The sequence below is a fragment of the Pseudophryne corroboree genome, chromosome 2 (assembly GCF_028390025.1).
Source record: "Pseudophryne corroboree isolate aPseCor3 chromosome 2, aPseCor3.hap2, whole genome shotgun sequence".
NCBI classification, from domain to species: Eukaryota; Metazoa; Chordata; class Amphibia; order Anura; family Myobatrachidae; genus Pseudophryne; species Pseudophryne corroboree.
In genome coordinates this window covers 114,341,709-114,362,668 of record NC_086445.1, presented here as the reverse complement: position 1 = coordinate 114,362,668, position 20,960 = coordinate 114,341,709, and the positions used below count along the sequence as shown (strand labels likewise).

Here is a 20,960-nt window from a genome sequence, read left to right as displayed (position 1 = left end):
GCCGCCCTGTCTGTTTACGTGGGCGACTGCCGTGATGTTGTCCGACTGGATCAACACCGGCTGACCCTGAAGCAGAGGTCTTGCCTGACTTAGGGCATTGTAAATGGCCCTTAGTTCCAGGATATTTATGTGAAGTGACGTTTCCATGCTTGACCACAAGCCCTGGAAATTTCTTCCCTGTGTGACTGCTCCCCAGCCTCTCAGGCTGGCATCCGTGGTCACCAGGACCCAATCCTGAATGCCGAATCTGCGGCCCTCTAGGAGATGAGCACTCTGTAACCACCACAGGGTTACAGTAACCTTGGAGACAGGGTTATCCGCTGATGCATTTGAAGATGCGATCCGGACCATTTGTCCAGCAGATCCCACTGAAAAGTTCTTGCGTGGAATCTGCCGAATGGAATCGCTTCGTAAGAAGCCACCATCTTTCCCAGGACCCTTGTGCATTGATGTACTGACACTTGGCCTGGCCTTAGGAGGTTCCTGACTAGGTCGGATAACTCCTTGGCCTTCTCCTCCGGGAGAAACACCTTTTTCTGTACTGTGCCCTTATGGGGACGAAAGGACTGAGCCTGAAAAGACGGTATCTTTTTCTGCTGCGAGGTGACTTGGGGTAAAAAAGGTGGATTTTCCAGCCGTTGCCGTGGCCACCAGGTCCGATAGACCGACCCCAAATAACTCCTCCCCTTTATACGGCAATACTTCCATATGCCGTTTGGAATCCGCATCCCCTGACCACTGTCGCGTCCATAATCCTCTTCTGGCAGAAATGGACATCGCACTTACTCTTCAGTCTTCTGGCTCTGTAAGGGGGACTGCGGCGCGGCTCCGGGACCCATCCATGGCTGGGCCTGTGATCGTCCCTCTGGAGCTAATGTCCAGTAGCCTAAGAAGCCCAATCCACTCTGCACGCAGGTGAGTTCGCTTCTTCTCCCCTTAGTCCCTCGATGCAGTGAGCCTGTTGCCAGCAGGTCTCACTGAAAATAAAAAAACCTATTTAAACTTTTACTCTAAGCAGCTCAGGAGAGCCACCTAGATTGCACCCTTCTCGTTCGGGCACAAAATCTTAACTGAGGCTTGGAGGAGGGTCATAGGGGGAGGAGCCAGTGCACACCAGGTAGTCCTAAAGCTTTTTACTTTTGTGCCCAGTCTCCTGCGGAGCCGCTATTCCCCATGGTCCTTTCGGAGTCCCCAGCATCCACTAGGACGTTAGAGAAAAATGGAGAGTAGCACCTGGGGGTATCACCGTTATGTCCCACAAAGAACTAGAAGTCTTGAAACAGACAAATAGCTTTTATCAGCAGTTGCAGCAGAACCATCATGAAGAAGATGGAGATGTTACCAAGATCAGAGCCAGGGCCATGTGACAGACATATGTACTACAACTTATTGGCTCATGGAACAGATGCTACAAAAGGGAACAGTATCGGGATCCTGGTGCTTAGGATGCCAGTGGCCAGAATATTGACAGCGGCATCCCGACGTGCAGAATCCTGGTAGGGAGGTAATCTAACTCATCCCCCCGTCTACCCCCCTAACCTTCCCTCCCATAGCCTGACCCTAAACAGCCTAACACTAGTCATCCCCGGTAGTGTCTAATCCTAACCCTCCCTCCCCGCAGCCTAACCCTAGCCCTCCCCTTAGTGCCTAAACCTAACCCTCCCTCCCCGCAGACTAACCCTAACCCTCCCCCTGCAGCCTAAACCTAACCACCCTAACCTTATCCCCCCCGCAGACTTAAGCTAACCTCCCCCCGCAGCCTAAACCTAACCTGCACCCCCCTGCCCCCCCTCCCTCCCCGCAGCCTAACCCTAACCTGCCCCGGCATACTAATGATGGGGATTCCGGCAGTTGGGATTCTGGCATTGTGATCTTCTGTCCAGTGCCAGTATTCCAACTGCCGGTATCCCGAACGCCAATATGCAACCGGATCCCTACTAAAGCACTCTAAATAATTGTATATGTTCTTCATACAGATCATACAAATAAATATCCCAACTCACCGTGATAGGATCCCAACAAAGTTGCATGGGGATGAGGCATGTAGCAAGGACTTCACATTGCCCAGGTCACTCTTAAAATGAATGGCTTCATTTAGTCTCCCGATGCGGAACACGCTCAAGATTTTAAACGTATCATTGCTGTGTGAAGAAGAAGAAGAGGTCACCGTCATGATATGATTAGTGCATGACATACATTAGTCCACTTGTCTGCCTCATCTTGCCCCCTGACCTTTTATAAAACCTTTATCTTCTTTGGCCTCCTGCTAGTGTTTGCAATGTCACGGGGGAGGTCACAGTGTATGTTGCAGGTTTATAAGGAAATGGTCATGTCTTTCACCAACTTGACAAGTCCACTGTAAATTAACACAGTATTTCCCAAACTTGGGGCCTATTTATCAAGCTTTTTTCCTATAAAGTAAGAAGAAACTGATGTTACTGCATAATGTTATGAATTGTTGCTACGTACTAATGGCCTAATGCAAGAAATTTCACAGAAATCTCCTGCAGAATGCTAGTAAGCACTGCAGACTGCAGCCCCCATTATTATCTAGAAGGACTACAATCTGACCCCTATGTACTAAACTCCAAAAAACAAAACTCTTCAGAATTTGGATACTTTAGCTGTAAACTGCTTTAAGCCTATGGAGACTACTCGCAGGAGAGAGATCTTCCAATCCCTATGAGTGAATTTAGGGGTCAGCCCACCCCTAGGCACAACATTATTGGTCACCACCCATCATGCCACTCCCCGCTTCAGGTTGGGGCCTCCCGACTGTGAATCAGCACCAATCTCATCCCTACTCCACCACCATAATTTACAGACCATTGCCCCTTTCTCCCTCACCGGTTACATAATAAAAAGATAAGTCGTAATGACAAAAACAAAAAAGAATCACCTGGCATCATCTGGCCATCAGCCTAGCAGGCTCTCATGCAATTGAGAAAGAATGGATTACCAAGTAATACCTTTGGCGCTATTAATGGGTTGCTTTTCTTACAGCAGCTAAATAAACGGGGTTAGTTAAGCCCCACAACTAGAACAACAACAAATAAATTATTAGCGTTTGGAAACTGGATACGAATTTTTCTAATCACAATTTTAATAAATTGATTAAAAAATGATGATATTGTTGCAACAAATAATTAAAACACAGTGTATTAAATTCGATTTGGGCATAGCATAGCACTGCAGAATCTAAAAAGTTCCATATACTTGTGTATGGTTTGTTAGCTGGTACTCAAATAAGCCAATTCATCCTCAAAAACATCTGCCACAGTCCAGGAACAATTGCAAGCGAATGGAAAATACCAACTGCTGTTGGAATAGACCTTACCTGGCTGGTTCAAGATGTTACTTGGTCCATTTGGTTTGCTCAGGTCAAATATTGCAGATGTCCGATTCGCTGATGATGGTAGTTCCTATATCCGACTTCTAGGCTTTTAGAGAGAATTGAGGAAATGGAGTCCAGCTGTCCCACCGACGCGTTTCGCTGTTTAACACAGCTGTTTCAAGGTGATGTGTTTGCAGTGACTTATTGCCCTTTATATAGCAGTGCTAATAGCCCATGTAGAACAGGTGTAACAGATTACAAAGATATAAATAAACTTTAAAATAGAATTCTAGCCAGTTTCCATATATAGTGACAGACATACAGACCTTAATAGTATCAAACTATTGAATTTTGATCATTGTAAAGCTATTTTATATATGAAATAATTTAGAAAAGCCGGTTCCTGATCACATGATTATGGAACCTGCTTCCTGTAAATGGAACGCAACTTCATCCTAATTGGATGATGTCCGGTCACATGACCGGAACTAAGTCGAGCCGCCGATCAGCCCGGCGTCCTGTTGCCAGGAGACGGATCGAACGGAGGGACCTGTTCCGGTCACGTGACCGGAAGATTCACAACATAGTACTAATCATAAATGAATTTCGTGAGAAACTTTTATATATTGGCTGATCGAACCAACCAATAATATACTTATAGAGTGACCATTACATAATAGAAATGTTAATTCATCCTCATTAGCTAATGTCCGGTCACGCGACCGGAACCAGTCCGAACCGCCGGTGACCCCGGCGTCCTGTTGCCAGGAGACGGAGCGCACGGAGGGACCTGGTCAGGTCACGAGACCGGAAATTCTACAGCATATCGCCAATCACATTTTAAATTTCTTTGTGGAGAATATTTACAAATCAGCTGATCAGGCGGACCAATAGTGTACTTGATATTAACCTCAATAATATATATAGATGAACAACAATTGGTCTACGAATATAGATATAACAAAATATTCTATGTACACAATAAATATGATATATATATTTTTCATGAATCCATCTTTATATTGGAAATATTTTACATCTATGTAATACTAAATGAATTTTTAAGATGGTGACATCTTGTGGTGAGATAATATTATGACACTTAATTGGAACCTGCCTAAATTTTTACATATATAAAACAAAGGTAAATACCTAGTAATCTTGAGAAGAATATCATATAATATGTCAATAATTACTCACAGCATAACAAATTGTGTTCACTACGATTAATAGTATCCATAGGTGTTTGGATTTGATTAGTTAATAAGACTGATATCAGTTTATAGTGTAATAATAGTGACCCTAAATTTATTAATCATTAATCTACATCCAAAAATGTATACTGCGAATTTTGTACATACCTCTAGGTATTTACACATATCTAGACTCAAAACAATTATATACCAAAAAAACTAAATCTAAATACCCCTTAAAGATATAGGAATGACAGGTGAACATGAGATGTTATATATATGGATAGGCTTATATGTCGAAAAATATGTATAACATTAAAGGACAGCATTCAGCTCAAGGGCTTCATTTAGGCCACTGGGAAAAAGTGTATTTAACTGAAAGGTCCAAAAGATTTCCTGTCTACATAGTTTCGTAAACCTATCGCCCCCTCTTACTGTTTTGGGGATATGTTCTAGTCCTGTAATACTCAAAGTGGATGGATCCTTATTATGGTGAAGGAAAAAATGTCTGGAGACACTATGTTTAGTGACACCATTGATAACATTTCTCCTATGTTCCATAAACCTGGTCTTTAACATCCTAGTTGTTCTACCAACGTATTTTAAATTACAATCACATTGTAGAAGGTACACTACCCACGTGGTGTTACAATTAATGAAACTTTTGATTGGAATGTTTTTCCCTTCTATGGGAAGGGGAATAGTAATAGTTTTATTGCATGCATGGGTGCACGTAGTACATCTTGTAGCTCCGCACTTATAGAAACCTTTGATTTTGCTTTTTAGCCAGGTGTCATCCTTAACTTTTATATCCTCTGCAGATCTTAATTGGCTTGGTGCCAAGATGGTTTTTAAAGACTTATTTTTCCTAAAGACAAATTCAGGTTTTGGTGGTAAAATGTCACAAAGTACTGGATCACTCCGCAACATATGAAAATTACGTTTTACCACAGATCTAATTTCATTGGACCTTGAATTGAATTTAGAGATAAAGGCCCATTCCTTACTATCCCCTGTCAGTTTGTTTTTATTCTTTGGAGCCAATAGAGAGTCTCGATCAAGATCCAATACTTCTCTCATAGCTTGATCTAACAAATATTGTGGATAATTTTTACATTTAAAGGACTGAAGTAATATTTCTGCTTGTTCAGTGAAAGACTGGATAGTAGAGCAATTTCTACGTAAACGCAGCAATTGCCCTTTGGGAATATTCTTTTTCCATACCACGTGGTGTGAACTCCTATAATTTAGATACGAACTACTTCCTACTTCTTTGACAAAGTTTGAGGTCTGTATCTGACCATCCCCTATTTCGATAGTCAAATCCAAGAAGGTAAGTTTGGAGGTGCTGAAATTAGAAGTGAAAACTAAATTAAAAGTGTTGGTGTTGAGAAAATCAACAAATTGTGTGAAAGAATTAGAGTCCCCATCCCAAATTATAAATAGATCGTCTATGTAACGGCCATAGAGGACCAGGTCCGCGCCCGGCCCACCCCCCCAGAGGAGCTCCTCCTCCAACTCCCCCACATAGAGGTTGGCATAGCTGGGCGCGAACCTAGTCCCCATGGACTAGGTTCCACCTACCCAAGATTCACAAGTCCCTCACTGCACCCCCTGGACGTCCCATCATTTCGGGTGTTAATTCTCTCACCTCTTTTCTTTCAGCCTATGTAGATAGACATCTGCAACCATGTGTCTCTAGGTTGAGGTCCCACGTCCGTGACACCATGCATTTTTTGCAATTAATTCAGGGTATATCTTGGAAACCAACATACCTATTGGCCACACTTGATGTGGTGGGCCTGTACACCAACATCCCTCATGGACTTGGTGTTCAGGCCATCAAAAAAGTCCTGGATCGAGACGGGGACCTCTCCGAGAGACACAAGGAGTTTCTATTAGACTCTATTTCCTTTATTCTTACACATAATTATTTTCTTTTTTCTAACACTTTTTATCGTCAAATTATGGGCACGGCCATGGGGACTAGGTTCGCGCCCAGCTATGCCAACCTCTATGTGGGGGAGTTGGAGGAGCTCCTCTGGGGGGGTGGGCCGGGCGCGGACCTGGTCCTCTATGGCCGTTACATAGACGATCTATTTATAATTTGGGATGGGGACTCTAATTCTTTCACACAATTTGTTGATTTTCTCAACACCAACACTTTTAATTTAGTTTTCACTTTTAATTTCAGCACCTCCAAATTTACCTTCTTGGATTTGACTATTGAAATAGTGGATGGTCAGATACAGACCTCAAACTTTGTCAAAGAAGTAGGAAGTAGTTCGTATCTAAATTATAGGAGTTCACACCACGTGGCATGGAAAAAGAATATTCCCAAAGGGCAATTGCTGCGTTTACGTAGAAATTGCTCTACTATTAAGTCTTTCACTGAACAAGCAGAAATATTACTTCAGTCCTTTAAATGTAAAAATTATCCACAATATTTGTTAGATCAAGCTATGAGAGAAGTATTGGATCTTGATCGAGACTCTCTATTGGCTCCAAAGAATAAAAACAAACTGACAGGGGATAGTAAGGAATGGGCCTTTATCTCTAAATTCAATTCAAGGTCCAATGAAATTAGATCTGTGGTAAAACGTAATTTTCATATGTTGCGGAGTGATCCAGTACTTTGTGACATTTTACCACCAAAACCTGAATTTGTCTTTAGGAAAAATAAGTCTTTAAAAACCATCTTGGCACCAAGCCAATTAAGATCTGCAGAGGATATAAAAGTTAAGGATGACACCTGGCTAAAAAGCAAAATCAAAGGTTTCTATAAGTGCGGAGCTACAAGATGTACTACGTGCACCCATGCATGCAATAAAACTATTACTATTCCCCTTCCCATAGAAGGGAAAAACATTCCAATCAAAAGTTTCATTAATTGTAACACCGCGTGGGTAGTGTACCTTCTACAATGTGATTGTAATTTAAAATACGTTGGTAGAACAACTAGGATGTTAAAGACCAGGTTTATGGAACATAGGAGAAATGTTATCAATGGTGTCACTAAACATAGTGTCTCCAGACATTTTTTCCTTCACCATAATAAGGATCCATCCACTTTGAGTATTACAGGACTAGAACATATCCCCAAAACAGTAAGAGGGGGCGATAGGTTTACGAAACTATGTAGACAGGAAATCTTTTGGACCTTTCAGTTAAATACACTTTTTCCCAGTGGCCTAAATGAAGCCCTTGAGCTGAATGCTGTCCTTTAATGTTATACATATTTTTCGACATATAAGCCTATCCATATATATAACATCTCATGTTCACCTGTCATTCCTATATCTTTAAGGGGTATTTAGATTTAGTTTTTTTGGTATATAATTGTTTTGAGTCTAGATATGTGTAAATACCTAGAGGTATGTACAAAATTCCCAGTATACATTTTTGGATGTAGATTAATGATTAATAAATTTAGGGTCACTATTATTACACTATAAACTGATATCAGTCTTATTAACTAATCAAATCCAAACACCTATGGATACTATTAATCGTAGTGAACACAATTTGTTATGCTGTGAGTAATTATTGACATATTATATGATATTCTTCTTCTCAAGATTACTAGGTATTTACCTTTGTTTTATATATGTAAAAATTTAGGCAGGTTCCAATTAAGTGTCATAATATTATCTCACCACAAGATGTCACCATCTTAAAAATTCATTTAGTATTACATAGATGTAAAATATTTCCAATATAAAGATGGATTCATGAAAAATATATATATCATATTTATTGTGTACATAGAATATTTTGTTATATCTATATTCGTAGACCAATTGTTGTTCATCTATATATATTATTGAGGTTAATATCAAGTACACTATTGGTCCGCCTGATCAGCTGATTTGTAAATATTCTCCACAAAGAAATTTAAAATGTGATTGGCGATATGCTGTAGAATTTCCGGTCTCGTGACCTGACCAGGTCCATCCGTGCGCTCCGTCTCCTGGCAACAGGACGCCGGGGTCAACGGCGGTTCGGACTGGTTCCGGTCGCGTGACCGGACATTAGCTAATGAGGATGAATTAACATTTCTATTATGGAATGGTCACTCTATAAGTATATTATTGGTTAGTTCGATCAGCCAATATATAAAAGTTTCTCACGAAATTCATTTATGATTAGTACTATGTTGTGAATCTTCCGGTCACGTGACCGGAACAGGTCCCTCCGTTCGATCCGTCTCCTGGCAACAGGACGCCGGGCTGATCGGCGGCTCGACTTAGTTCCGGTCATGTGACCGGACATCATCCAATTAGGATGAAGTTGCGTTCCATTTACAGGAAGCAGGTTCCATAATCATGTGATCAGGAACCGGCTTTTCTAAATTATTTCATATATAAAATAGCTTTACAATGATCAAAATTCAATAGTTTGATACTATTAAGGTCTGTATGTCTGTCACTATATATGGAAACTGGCTAGAATTTTATTTTAAAGTTTATTTATATCTTTGTAATCTGTTACACCTGTTCTACATGGGCTATTAGCACTGCTATATAAAGGGCAATAAGTCACTGCAAACACATCACCTTGAAAAAGCTGTGTTAAACAGCGAAACGCGTCGGTGGGACAGCTGGACTCCATTTCCTCAATTCTCTCTAAAAGCCTAGAAGTCGGATATAGGAACTACCATCATCAGCGAATCGGACATCTGCAATATTTGACCTGAGCAAACCAAATGGACCAAGTAACATCTTGAACCAGCCACGTAAGGTCTATTCCAACAGCAGTTGGTATTTTCCATTCGCTTGCAATTGTTCCTGGACTGTGGCAGCTGTTTTTGAGGATGAATTGGCTTATTTGAGTACCAGCTAACAAACCATACACAAGTATATGGAACTTTTTAGATTCTGCAGTGCTATGCTATGCCCAAATCGAATTTAATACACTGTGTTTTAATTATTTGTTGCAACAATATCATCATTTTTTAATCAATTTATTAAAATTGTGATTAGAAAAATTCGTATCCAGTTTCCAAGCGCTAATAATTTATTTGTTGTTGCTCTCATGCAATTGAGCATGCTGCCCCCTACTGCAGCAGCCTCCGTCCAGCACCGGTTTCAATTCCGGAAAGCGGCACCGACTCCTCCAATATGCCAGTAATAAAACTTGCAGGAAGAGCGGAAATAGCTACCGCTATCCCTGCGGGTTTCACTTAGTACATAGCAGGCATATTTTCATTAATAATATAAATATTTGCAGTGAAACGGAATGTTAATAATCGTGGCAGTGCTGCGATTATTAATACATAGGGCCCTAGGTCTTCAAGGACCCTAGCAGCGCATGTACTGATCTCCTCAGTATCACACATGAAATAATTAGCACCACCTGTGGATATTTTAAAATGTGACAACTACTGTAGTAATAAATACATCTGTGCACCAATTAGGAGATCTGGAAAACATGCAATGTTAGCGGTCCTTGAGGAATGAGTTTGGGAAACACTGGGTTAACACATAGATTTATAAACACTTCCTATTTGGTGTTCTGATCCTAATATGTAATGTTTTACTAAAGCTAATGTGGAGCCATCTAGTGGTATCGAGGGATATATTTATGAAGCGTTCTCTGCAGGTTTGCCCTCAAAATGACTAATAATTGCAAAACACACGGGGCTTCAATAGCCATGCTACCAAAAACAAAGAAAAGGAAATGCTGTAACAGCCCTGGCCTAACAGGTATGGAAGAGTGCCAGGCCCTCTACGGCCAATCTGCATGTGCCCCCCAGGTGCTGGATTTGATTGGGTCCCGTGAGACGCTCGGAGACAAAAAACAAGAAACCAATGATGAGTCGGAAGAATGCTGTGGTGGAGGTAGGCTTGTGACCAGGCTCCATGCCTGCGCCGCGGGAAAAATCAGCAGGGTGCAGGCATAGAGGGACCGTGATCACCTGGCACAATGAAATTATTTTTTCCCTATCTTCACTGCACGCGTGTCGTCTTGAGGAACAGTATTTGAGGATCTTCAGGCAGAGACACAGACTGCTGCAGTGATAAAGAAGGGGGTGGGGGGGTACAGACTGCTGCAGAGATACCAGGGGAGGGGTAGGGCACAGGCTGCTGCAGAAATACCAGGGGAGGTGTGGGGCACAGTCTGCTGCAGAGATACCAGGGGAGGGGTGGGGCACAGGCTGCTGCAGTGATAAAGAAGGGTGTGTGTGTGTGTGGGGTGGTGGGGGGGGGGGGGTTACAGGCTGCTGCAGAGATACCAGGGGAGGGGTAGGGCACAGGCTGCTGCAGAGATACCAGGGGAGGTGTGGGGCACAGGCTGCTGCAGAGATACCAGGGGAGGTGTGGGGCACAGGCTGCTGCAGAGATACCAGGGGAGGGGTGGGGCACAGGCTGCTGCAGAGATACCAGGGGAGGTGTGGGCCACAGGCTGCTGCAGAGATACCAGGGGAGGGGTGGGGCACAGGCTGCTGCAGAGATACCAGGGGAGGTGTGGGGCACAGGCTGCTGCAGAGATACCAGGGGAGGGGTGGGGCACAGGCTGCTGCAGAGATACCAGGAAAGGGGTATGGCACAGGCTGCTGCAGAGACATTGGGGGGGGGGGGGGGGGGGGCTGTGTATAATATACAGTATATTATTATTGACAAATTTCAGTTGAAGTACTTTAATTACCACATTGCAGGGGGGCATTATTTTTTTAATTCTCTATACAGTATGAGGATTGTTTACAAAATCCCCCCCCCCCCCCCCCCCCCCCCCACCAAAATAAAAACTCTGTCAGCGCAGAGGTGGGCCTGCACAACACTCGCCCTCTACGGCACTGAGCTTCAGGCCTTACACAGGCCCAAACTCTGCCCATATGAGGAATAGGTTGAACTGCTAGTTGAGATTAGCCTCTCCATCAGATGTGCTTCATTCTCCCACAGAGGTTTTCAGGTTTTAAATACAGATGGTGAATCAAATGAATTTTTGTAGACATACAGTATATACTTATCCCTTCCCAGAGCATAGAGGGCTTTGCTGCATTGGGTGAGCATGTCAAAGACTGGATGGACCTTAGCAGATTATTATAAAGATCTGGGACTGATGTAGAGATGCAGGAAGTCTATTTTGTGGATGGATCTTGTCTTTTTTCGTACTGCATATGCTCCATAGCGGCCAAGGGCGATTCAGAGTCGCTTGCATCTCAGACGCACCTCCATCTGTGGCTGGGTGTTCGCACGTAGAAGGAATTGCAAGCTATGCGCAGTTTTGCATATTTGGTCCAGTGCGCGCCAATAGTGTTGATGGCTATTTCCACAAGGGGTGGTGTGATCACATATATGCGTACAATTCTGAACATGGGTAACTGCCCACATCTGGTTCAGTGCACTTAACGTGAATGCAACTGCTTCTGACTTGTATGCAACTCTAAACAGGACCCATGATGTCACCGTGAAACTTGCTATTGTTTTCATAATTTACATTAGCAATACCCCATTCAGTTGTTCGGCATGACATATACTGTATAGTATTTTATATTTGATGCTAAATTGTCATAATCACATAACAATGGATTGTCTGTATTAACAATGTGATATTTTAGATAACTCAAACTATTTACAGCACATCAGACTCATAGGGGCAGATGTATTAACCTGGAGAAGGCATAAGGAAGTGATAAACCAGTGATATGTGCAAGGTGATAAAGGCACCAGCCAATGAGCTCCAATATGTAAATTAACAGTTAGGATCTGATTGGCTGGTGCCTTTATCAACTTGCACATATCACTGGTTTATCACTTCCTTATGCCTTCTCCAGGTTAATACATCTGCCCCATAGTAACATTGGTATTGATGCAAGATCATTGTCAGTTGGGTCTGGAGGAAGCAATGTAAGAGAAGCAGAAATGATAGGCACAGGTGGATGTCCTGTTAGTCACTTACCTGCGGTTATTATCCAGAATGTCCTGTTTAACCCGACGAAACTCCTCCGTGTTTGGGTCAACGTGTTCTACCCGGCATCCGAGTGCCTGATACCTGGCAGTGGCAGTAGTGCTTATTATTCTTCTCGGGAAGCTTGTCTCGCAAACATTCACCATGTCTCTAATTAGCTAGAAGAAAGGGATTTATGAGAATAGAAAGATGAATTTAAATATATATAAATGAATACACAGGGCAATATATTAGTTCAAGAAAAAAAAAAAGAATAATTAAAATGCAGGTTATTTCTAGACAAAGATACAATGGACCCATTTTACCTGGCACAAGTCCTGTTTAGCCATCAAAAACTTTTTGTCAATGTTTGTCAGCATCTTTTCATTGTGAGGAATGCATCGATAAAACTCCAGCATCATTTCAGCAATGTCTTCTTGTCTGTCTCCCTTGGTCAACGCATTTCGCACTTGTTGCAGAATTCCTTCTGCCTTACTCACCTTACGAGGAGAGTAAGATACAGTTATATCAAATAAAATATTTCCACAATACAAGGTAATCAACACAAATGTGTTATAGCAGCTGCCAACTGTCCTAATTTCCAAGGACTGACCCAGGTTTGAAACGTTTGTTAGTGCAGCTTCTCTGTGTCCGAGTCTAAGAAATATTCTCACTGTCTATATGTATACCACCATTAATACAGTAAAAATAATCAGCTCGAGTCTCAGGCTTGCTCACAGTCTTGTAGGTGCTACTGAATTATGGGGGTAATTCCAAGTTGATCGCAGCAGGAAATTTGTTAGCAGTTGGGCAAAACCATGTGCACTGCAGGGGGAGCAGATATAACATGTGCAGAGAGAGTTAGATTTGGGTGGGTTATTTTATTTCTGTGCAGGGTAAATACTGGCTGCTTTACTTTTACACTGCAATTTAGATTGCAGATTGAACTCACCACACCCAAATCTAACTCTCTCTACACATGTTATATCTGCCCCCCCTGCAGTGCACATGGTTTTGCCCAACTGCTAAAAAAATTCCTGCTGCGATCAACTTGGAATTACCCCCTATATGTGTTCAACTCCTAAGTACAATGAGACAAAACAGGAGCACACCACTTCAGAATCTTCTCTTTGTTAATTATGGAGTATGGAATGTGATATAGGACCTAATTTAATGTTGATTGCAAAAGCAAAATCTTCCTGTAATGGGCAAAATCATGTGCAGTGCGGGGGTGGGGGGGGGGGGGTGTTCAGATAGGTTATAACATGTGCAGGGGGGGACAGATATAACATGTGCAGAGAGAGTTAGATTTGGGTGGGTTATATTGTTTCTGTGCAGGGTAAATGCTGGTTGCTTTATTTTTACACTGCGATTTATATTTCGGTTTGAACACCCCCCACACAAATCTAACTGTCTCTGCACATGTTACTTCAGCCCCACCTGCACTGCACATGGTTTTGCCCACTAGAGGAAGATTTTGCTTTTGCAATCAACCTTGAATTAGGCCCATAATGCTGTAAACAACACACAGTATGCTTTTTACCAAGCATATGGATCCCTGATTTACAATAAATCGTGTGTGTGTGTGTGTGTGTGTGTGTGTGTGTGTGTGTGTGTGTGTGTGTGTGTGTGTGTGTCACCACCTGTATCTACAGTACTTGCCATCTTACATCGTTGAGGCTGATGTTTTCCACAGGGCAGGAAAGAACAGAACCCAAATGTCCAAGAGCTTCTGTCCAGAGAGACTCCACAAAGAAAGCCACCTCCGGGGTTAATTCTGTAACACTTATGGCTTCTCCAATCAGCACCTTTTACATTTGGAGACAAAAGAGAGATGTCCTTACCAAAACCAAGACATTGATCATAAACTGTACATTTAAGTAATGGGGGGGTATATCTGGCGCTACATAGCGTATTGAGGCTAGATGTGTGAGGACACATCTGTATATCCAATCTGGGTTTGTCGTTTCTGGAGAGATCCGGGGCGGGTATTAATTTACACGTGCATGTGCTTACCTACAGACTGGAAGTTGACTGTTATTGTGAGATTTAGTACATGATTACACTAACACATTAGAAATTTACTTTTTTATTGATACAGTCCACATGTAATAATGTTTAAATATTACCCCTATGTGGGGAATTCAGTTCCGGACGAAGGGTGCAAATTGCCATTGCCGCAGCGTTTAAATGCCGACAACAGCACCCCATCTTGCACCCTTTGCCCGGCCATCCGAATGTCAAAATTACAGCAAACATTTTTGTGCAAGGTGCCTATATGCTATTGCCGCACTAATACAGCCGGGCGAATGGTCTTGCCAGTAATTGAATTTCCCCCCTATATATCATTGAGTCATGGAAAGAAACACTGGCAGACTGTTTTTGTTGCTGTAATTTATATTAGCAGCTGCTTTTATTGTGCCTTAAAAAAACGACAACATTATTTCTCTTTTTTTATTTGTAATACTTTATTGTGTAGTGTCCAGTATTTATCTTTTTATGGAATAAAAGCCTATATAATATTGAGAGATGTACAATATATGCCAGACTTTTAATCATTTAAGTGTTGATATACAGACACAGGTCAGTGCAAATCCTATTTTCTGTTTTTCCTGTTTCTAACTGGCTCATGTCTGCATATATTACTATTACAGATATGTCCTCTTACATCTAGCCTCCCTGCATGTTAAACAGCCTTTCTAGTCATGCCATGCCGAGACTTGGTAGCACAGAGTGTCTTTTCGTGCAACTTTTTCCATCAAAATGCATTTTTTTTTTCCGCAAAATGAAGCAGATAGGACACACAAACAGACTCTGGTGAATAAAATAATATGCGTAATATTATTTTATTTATTCTGTGTGCGACTGCGGCTGTATATGCATAGGAAATGCTACTTAGCATTTTGTATGCAGACACAGGTGCGGTTGCACGCAAACTATAGGCATGCCCCATATCATTTTAATCAGCAGAGTCTGCTTGTGCGTCTTCTTTGCATACCAATGCGAATAAGACACATTTTCAGCAAAATGATCTATCAGGCCTCGGTACAAGGGAGCGTGTCCGATGTGTGGGGCTGTGGTCAGGGCTGCCATTACAAATAGTGGGGCCTTAGACTGACAAAGTAGGCAAGGCCACTCTACCCCCACCACCATAATCGGCCCACACAGATAATGGGAGCCAAACTATATGCATTTGCTGCTACTATAGGTACCAGAGACAGAGTACCATCGGGGTTGTGTACAAATCTGAATCAGGCCCAAAATGTGTACTAGCCATGGGTTTAGTATGAAATACCTACAATGAAAATTCTGACAACAATTGACCGACGGTCAAAATCCGCCAAGGTCAAAATACTGACAAGGTCAAAATACAGACATTTAAAATACCAACACGGTCAAAATACCGACATTTAAAATGTCGACAGGTCAAAAAAATAATTTTTTTCGTGTGTATGTCAACATGGACACCGTATAAGTGTAACACGTCCACTTGCATGGCTTGCTGCGCTCGATATGCTTCAGGCACACTATTATATTCACCCTCCAAGTCCACTGGATTGGTAGAGCAATGAAAAAATCATGAAAAACGCATGTCGACTTTTTGACCCGTCGACATTTTAAATGTCTGTATTTTGACCTTGTTGGGATTTTGACTGTCGGTCAATGGTTGTCGGGATTTTGACTGTAGGTAAATTGACCACATCCCCCTGCCTTCGGTATTAAGGCACATAAAAGAGAAGATCACTAATAAAGACTTATACTGACGTGTGAATATGATCTCAGAAAACCACACCGTACCTTCTGTAGCGCTCCTGAGGCAAAGGGCTCGGCTTGCGGTGGGACCTTTTGGACTTGCACAAATCCTTTATTCTTCAGATCATTTATACGTAGCTCATATTTCTCACAAGCACCCTCTGCTGTGTCTACTAAGTTAAATGCTATTTCCTTCTGTGTAATGAGAACAAACAGAAAAATCAAACACTTTCTGGTGAAAGTTTTCCTCCTAATATATCTTATTACACATAATATGCACACAGGAAAATTTATGCTAATTGCACAGAAAAACTATTACGTATACATGTACAAGTATTGTATACAAACACCATAGTAAAACTGAAATACAGATGTGTCCTCATCCAGTCTCAATACGCCCTGTACTGTGAGACGCCTGGTGTGAGTGAGCCGCCAGGTCCAGTGCACCTCTGCTAACGTCTGGCGTCTTTTGTTGCCAGACATGTGTATTATTCACATCGCCATGCGAGTAAGACGCACAAGCAGACCCTGCTGATTTTAATGAAATGCGGCATGTGTATATTCTGTGTACGACTGCGGCTGTATCTGCATACGAAATGCTACAGTACAGTGTTTTACACAGAAAGACACCCGACGTTAGTAAACGTGCTCACAACCAGATCCGACTAAAAGGGCTGTTTAACATGACTACAGCAACGATGAAAGAGGACACATCTGTACAGACAGGGAACAATAGTTTGCATGATGAGAAAATGAAGGCATCTGATTTGATGGGGAATAAATACCGGGGATCTGTTTGTTGAAACAGTAGTCGGTGGAAGCTGATAGTACAATTAGAAAATATTAACTGTGTCATCACAGGAGAGGAAGAAAAAATAAGAATTTACTTACCGATAATTCTATTTCTCGTAGTCCGTAGTGGATGCTGGGGACTCCGTCAGGACCATGGGGAATAGCGGCTCCGCAGGAGACAGGGCACAAAAATAAAGCTTTAGGATCAGGTGGTGTGTACTGGCTCCTCCCCCTATGACCCTCCTCCAAGCCTCAGTTAGGATACTGTGCCCGGACGAGCGTACACAATAAGGAAGGATATTGAACCCCGGGTAAGACTCATACCAGCCACACCAATCACACCGTATAACTTGTGATCTGAACCCAGTTAACAGTATGACAAACGTAGGAGCCTCTGAACAGACGGCTCACAACAAATAACAACCCGATTTTTTTGTAACAATAACTATGTACAAGTATTGCAGACAATCCGCACTTGGGATGGGCGCCCAGCATCCACTACGGACTACGAGAAATAGAATTATCGGTAAGTAAATTCTTATTTTCTCTAACGTCCTAAGTGGATGCTGGGGACTCCGTCAGGACCATGGGGATTATACCAAAGCTCCCAAACGGGCGGGAGAGTGCGGATGACTCTGCAGCACCGAATGAGAGAACTCAAGGTCCTCCTCAGCCAGGGTATCAAATTTGTAGAATTTTGCAAATGTATTTGTCCCTGACCAAGTAGCAGCTCGGCAGAGTTGTAATGCCGAGACTCCCCGGGCAGCCGCCCAGAATGAGCCCACTTTCCTTGTGGAATGGGCCTTGACAGATTTAGGTTGTGGCAAGCCTGCCACAGAATGTGCAAGTTGAATTGTGCTACAAATCCAACGAGCAATCGTCTGCTTAGAAGCAGGAGCACCCATCTTGTTGGGTGCATACAATATAAGCAGTGAGTCAGACTTTCTGACTCCCGCCGTTCTTGAAATATATATTTTCAATGCCCGGACCACGTCCAACAACTTGGAATCCTCCAACTCGTTAGTAGCCGCAGGCACCACAATAGGCTGGTTCAGGTGAAACGCTGACACCACCTTAGGCAGAAAATGAGGACGCGTCCGCAGTTCTGCCCTGTCCGTATGGAAAATCAGATATGGGCTCTTATATGATAAAGCCGCCAATTCTGATACTCTCCTGGCTGAAGCCAGGGCCAGTAGCATGGTTACTTTCCATGTGAGATACTTCAGCTCCACCGATTTGAGCGGCTCAAACCAATGGGATTTTAGAAAATCCAAGACTACATTAAGATCCCACGGTGCCACTGGGGGCACAACCGGCGACTGTATATGTAGTACTCCTTTTACAAAAGTCTGGACTTCAGGAACTGAAGCCAATTCTTTCTGGAAGAAAATCGACAGGGCCGAAATTTGAACCTTAATGGACCCCAATTTGAGGCCCATAGACAATCCTGTTTGCAGGAAATGTAGGAATCGACCCAGTTGAAATTCCTCCGTGGGGGCCTTCCTGGCCTCACACCACGCAACATATTTCCTCCAAATGCGGTGATAATGTTGTGCAGTCACCTCCTTCCTGGCCTTTACCAGTGTAGGAATGACCTCTTCCGGAATGCCTTTTTCCTTTAGAATTCGGCGTTCAACCGCCATGCCGTCAAACGCAGCCGCGGTAAGTCTTGGAATAGACACGGTCCCTGCTGAAGCAGGTCCCGTCTTAGAGGTAGAGGCCACGGATCCTCCGTGAGCATCTCTTGAAGTTCCGGGTACCAAGTTCTTCTTGGCCAATCCGGAGCCACTAGTATCGTTCTTACTCCCTTTTGCCGTATAATTCTCAGTACTTTTGGTATGAGAGGCAGAGGAGGGAACACATACACTGACTGGAACACCCACGGTGTTACCAGAGCGTCCACAGCTATTGCCTGAGGATCTCTTGACCTGGCGCAATACCTGTCCAGTTTTTTGTTGAGGCGGGACGCCATCATATCCACCATTGGTTTTTCCTAACGGTTCACAATCATGTGGAAGACTTCTGGATGAAGTCCCCACTCTCCCGGGTGTAAATCGTGTCTGCTGAGGAAGTCTGCTTCCCAGTTGTCCACTCCCGGAATGAATACTGCTGACAGTGCTATCACATGATCTTCCGCCCAGCGAAGAATCCTTGCAGCTTCTGCCATTGCTGTCCTGCTTCTTGTGCCGCCCTGTCTGTTTACGTGGGCGACTGCCGTGATGTTGTCCGACTGGATCAACACCGGCTGACCCTGAAGCAGGGGTTTTGCCAGACTTAGAGCATTGTAAATCGCTCTTAGCTCCAGTATATTTATGTGAAGAGACATCTCCAGGCTTGACCATACTCCCTGGAAGTTTCTTCCTTGTGTGACCGCTCCCCAGCCTCTCAGACTGGCATCCGTGGTCACCAGGACCCAGTCCTGTATGCCGAATCTGCGGCCCTCTAACAGATGAGCACTCTGCAACCACCACAGAAGAGACACCCTTGTCCGTGGCGATAAGGTTATCCGCTGATGCATCTGCAGATGCGATCCGGACCATTTGTCCAGCAGATCCCACTGAAAAGTTCGTGCGTGGAATCTGCCGAATGGAATCGCTTCGTAAGAAGCCACCATCTTTCCCAGGACTCTTGTGCATTGATGCACAGACACTGTCCCTGGTTTTAGGAGGTTCCTGACAAGTTCGGATAACTCCCTGGCTTTCTCCTCCGGAAGAAACACCTTTTTCTGAACCGTGTCCAGAATCATTCCCAGGAATAGCAGACGTGTCGTCGGGGTCAACTGAGATTTTGGAAAATTCAGAATCCACCCGTGTTGTTGCAGCACTAGTTGGGTTAGTGCTACTCCGTCTTCCAGCTGTTCTCTGGATCTTGCCCTTATCAGGAGATCGCCCAAGTAAGGGATAATTAATACGCCTCTTCTTCGTAGAAGGATCATCATTTCGGCCATTACCTTGGTAAAGACCCGAGGTGCCGTGGACAATCCAAACGGCAGCGTCTGAAACTGATAATGACAGTTTTGCACCACGAACCTGAGGTACCCTTGATGTGAAGGGCAAATTGGGACATGCAGGTAAGCGTCCTTTATGTCCAGGGACACCATAAAGTCCCCTTCTTCCAGATTCGCTATCACTGCTCTGAGTGACTCCATCTTGAACTTGAATTTTTTGTATGTACAGGTTCAAAGATTTGAGATTTAGAATAGGTCTTACCGAGCCGTCCGGCTTCGGTACCACAAATAGCGTGGAGTAATACCCCTTTCCCTGTTGTAGAAGGGGTACCTTGACTATCACCTGCTGAGCAAACAGCTTGTGAATGGCTTCCAATACCGTCGCCCTGTTTGAGGGAGACGTTGGCAAAGCAGACTTTAGGAACCGGCGAGGGGGAGACTTCTCGAATTCCAACCTGTAATCCTGAGATACTACCTGCAGAATCCAGGGGTCCACCTGTGAGCAAGCCCACTGTGCGCTGAAATTCTTGAGTCGACCCCCCACCGTTCCTGAGTCCGCTTGTAAGGCCCCAGCGTCATGCTGAGGGCTTTGCAGAACCCTGGGAGGGCTTCTGTTCCTGGGCAGGGGCTGCTTGCTGCCCTCTCTTACCCCTTCCTCTGCCCCGAGGCAGATATGACTGTCCTTTTGTCCGCTTGTTCTTATAGGAACGAAAGGACTGCGGCTGAAAAGACGGTGTCTTTTTCTGTTGGGAGGGGGTCTGAGGTAAAAAAGTGGATTTTCCGGCAGTTGCCGTAGCCACCAGATCCGATAGACCGTCGCCAAATAATTCCTCCCCTTTATACGGCAATACTTCCATATGTCGTTTGGAATCCGTATCACCTGACCACTGTCGCGTCCATAAACTCCTTCTGGCAGATATGGACATCGCATTTACTCTCGATGCCAGAGTGCAAATATCTCTCTGCGCATCTCGCATATAAAGGAAAGCATCCTTTAATTGCTCTATAGTCAATAAAATACTGTCCCTATCCAGGGTATCAATATTTTCAG

The 20,960-nt window shown here is 43.5% G+C and overlaps 1 protein-coding gene across 3 annotated transcripts in view; it reads right to left on the bottom strand.

Moving 5' to 3' along the window:
• Positions 1-20,960, bottom strand: part of PARP4 (poly(ADP-ribose) polymerase family member 4) — a 281,821-nt gene that overhangs the window by 209,178 nt on the left and 51,683 nt on the right. For all 3 annotated transcript variants that reach the window (XM_063951625.1, XM_063951623.1, XM_063951624.1), the window contains exons 7-11: positions 16,216-16,365; positions 14,088-14,225; positions 12,744-12,917; positions 12,430-12,596; positions 2,004-2,141 (exon numbers count right to left, since the gene is read on the bottom strand). In XM_063951625.1, coding sequence (XP_063807695.1) covers positions 2,004-2,141; positions 12,430-12,596; positions 12,744-12,917; positions 14,088-14,225; positions 16,216-16,365 — 767 coding nt within the window. The remainder of the gene's footprint in view (positions 1-2,003; positions 2,142-12,429; positions 12,597-12,743; positions 12,918-14,087; positions 14,226-16,215; positions 16,366-20,960) is intronic.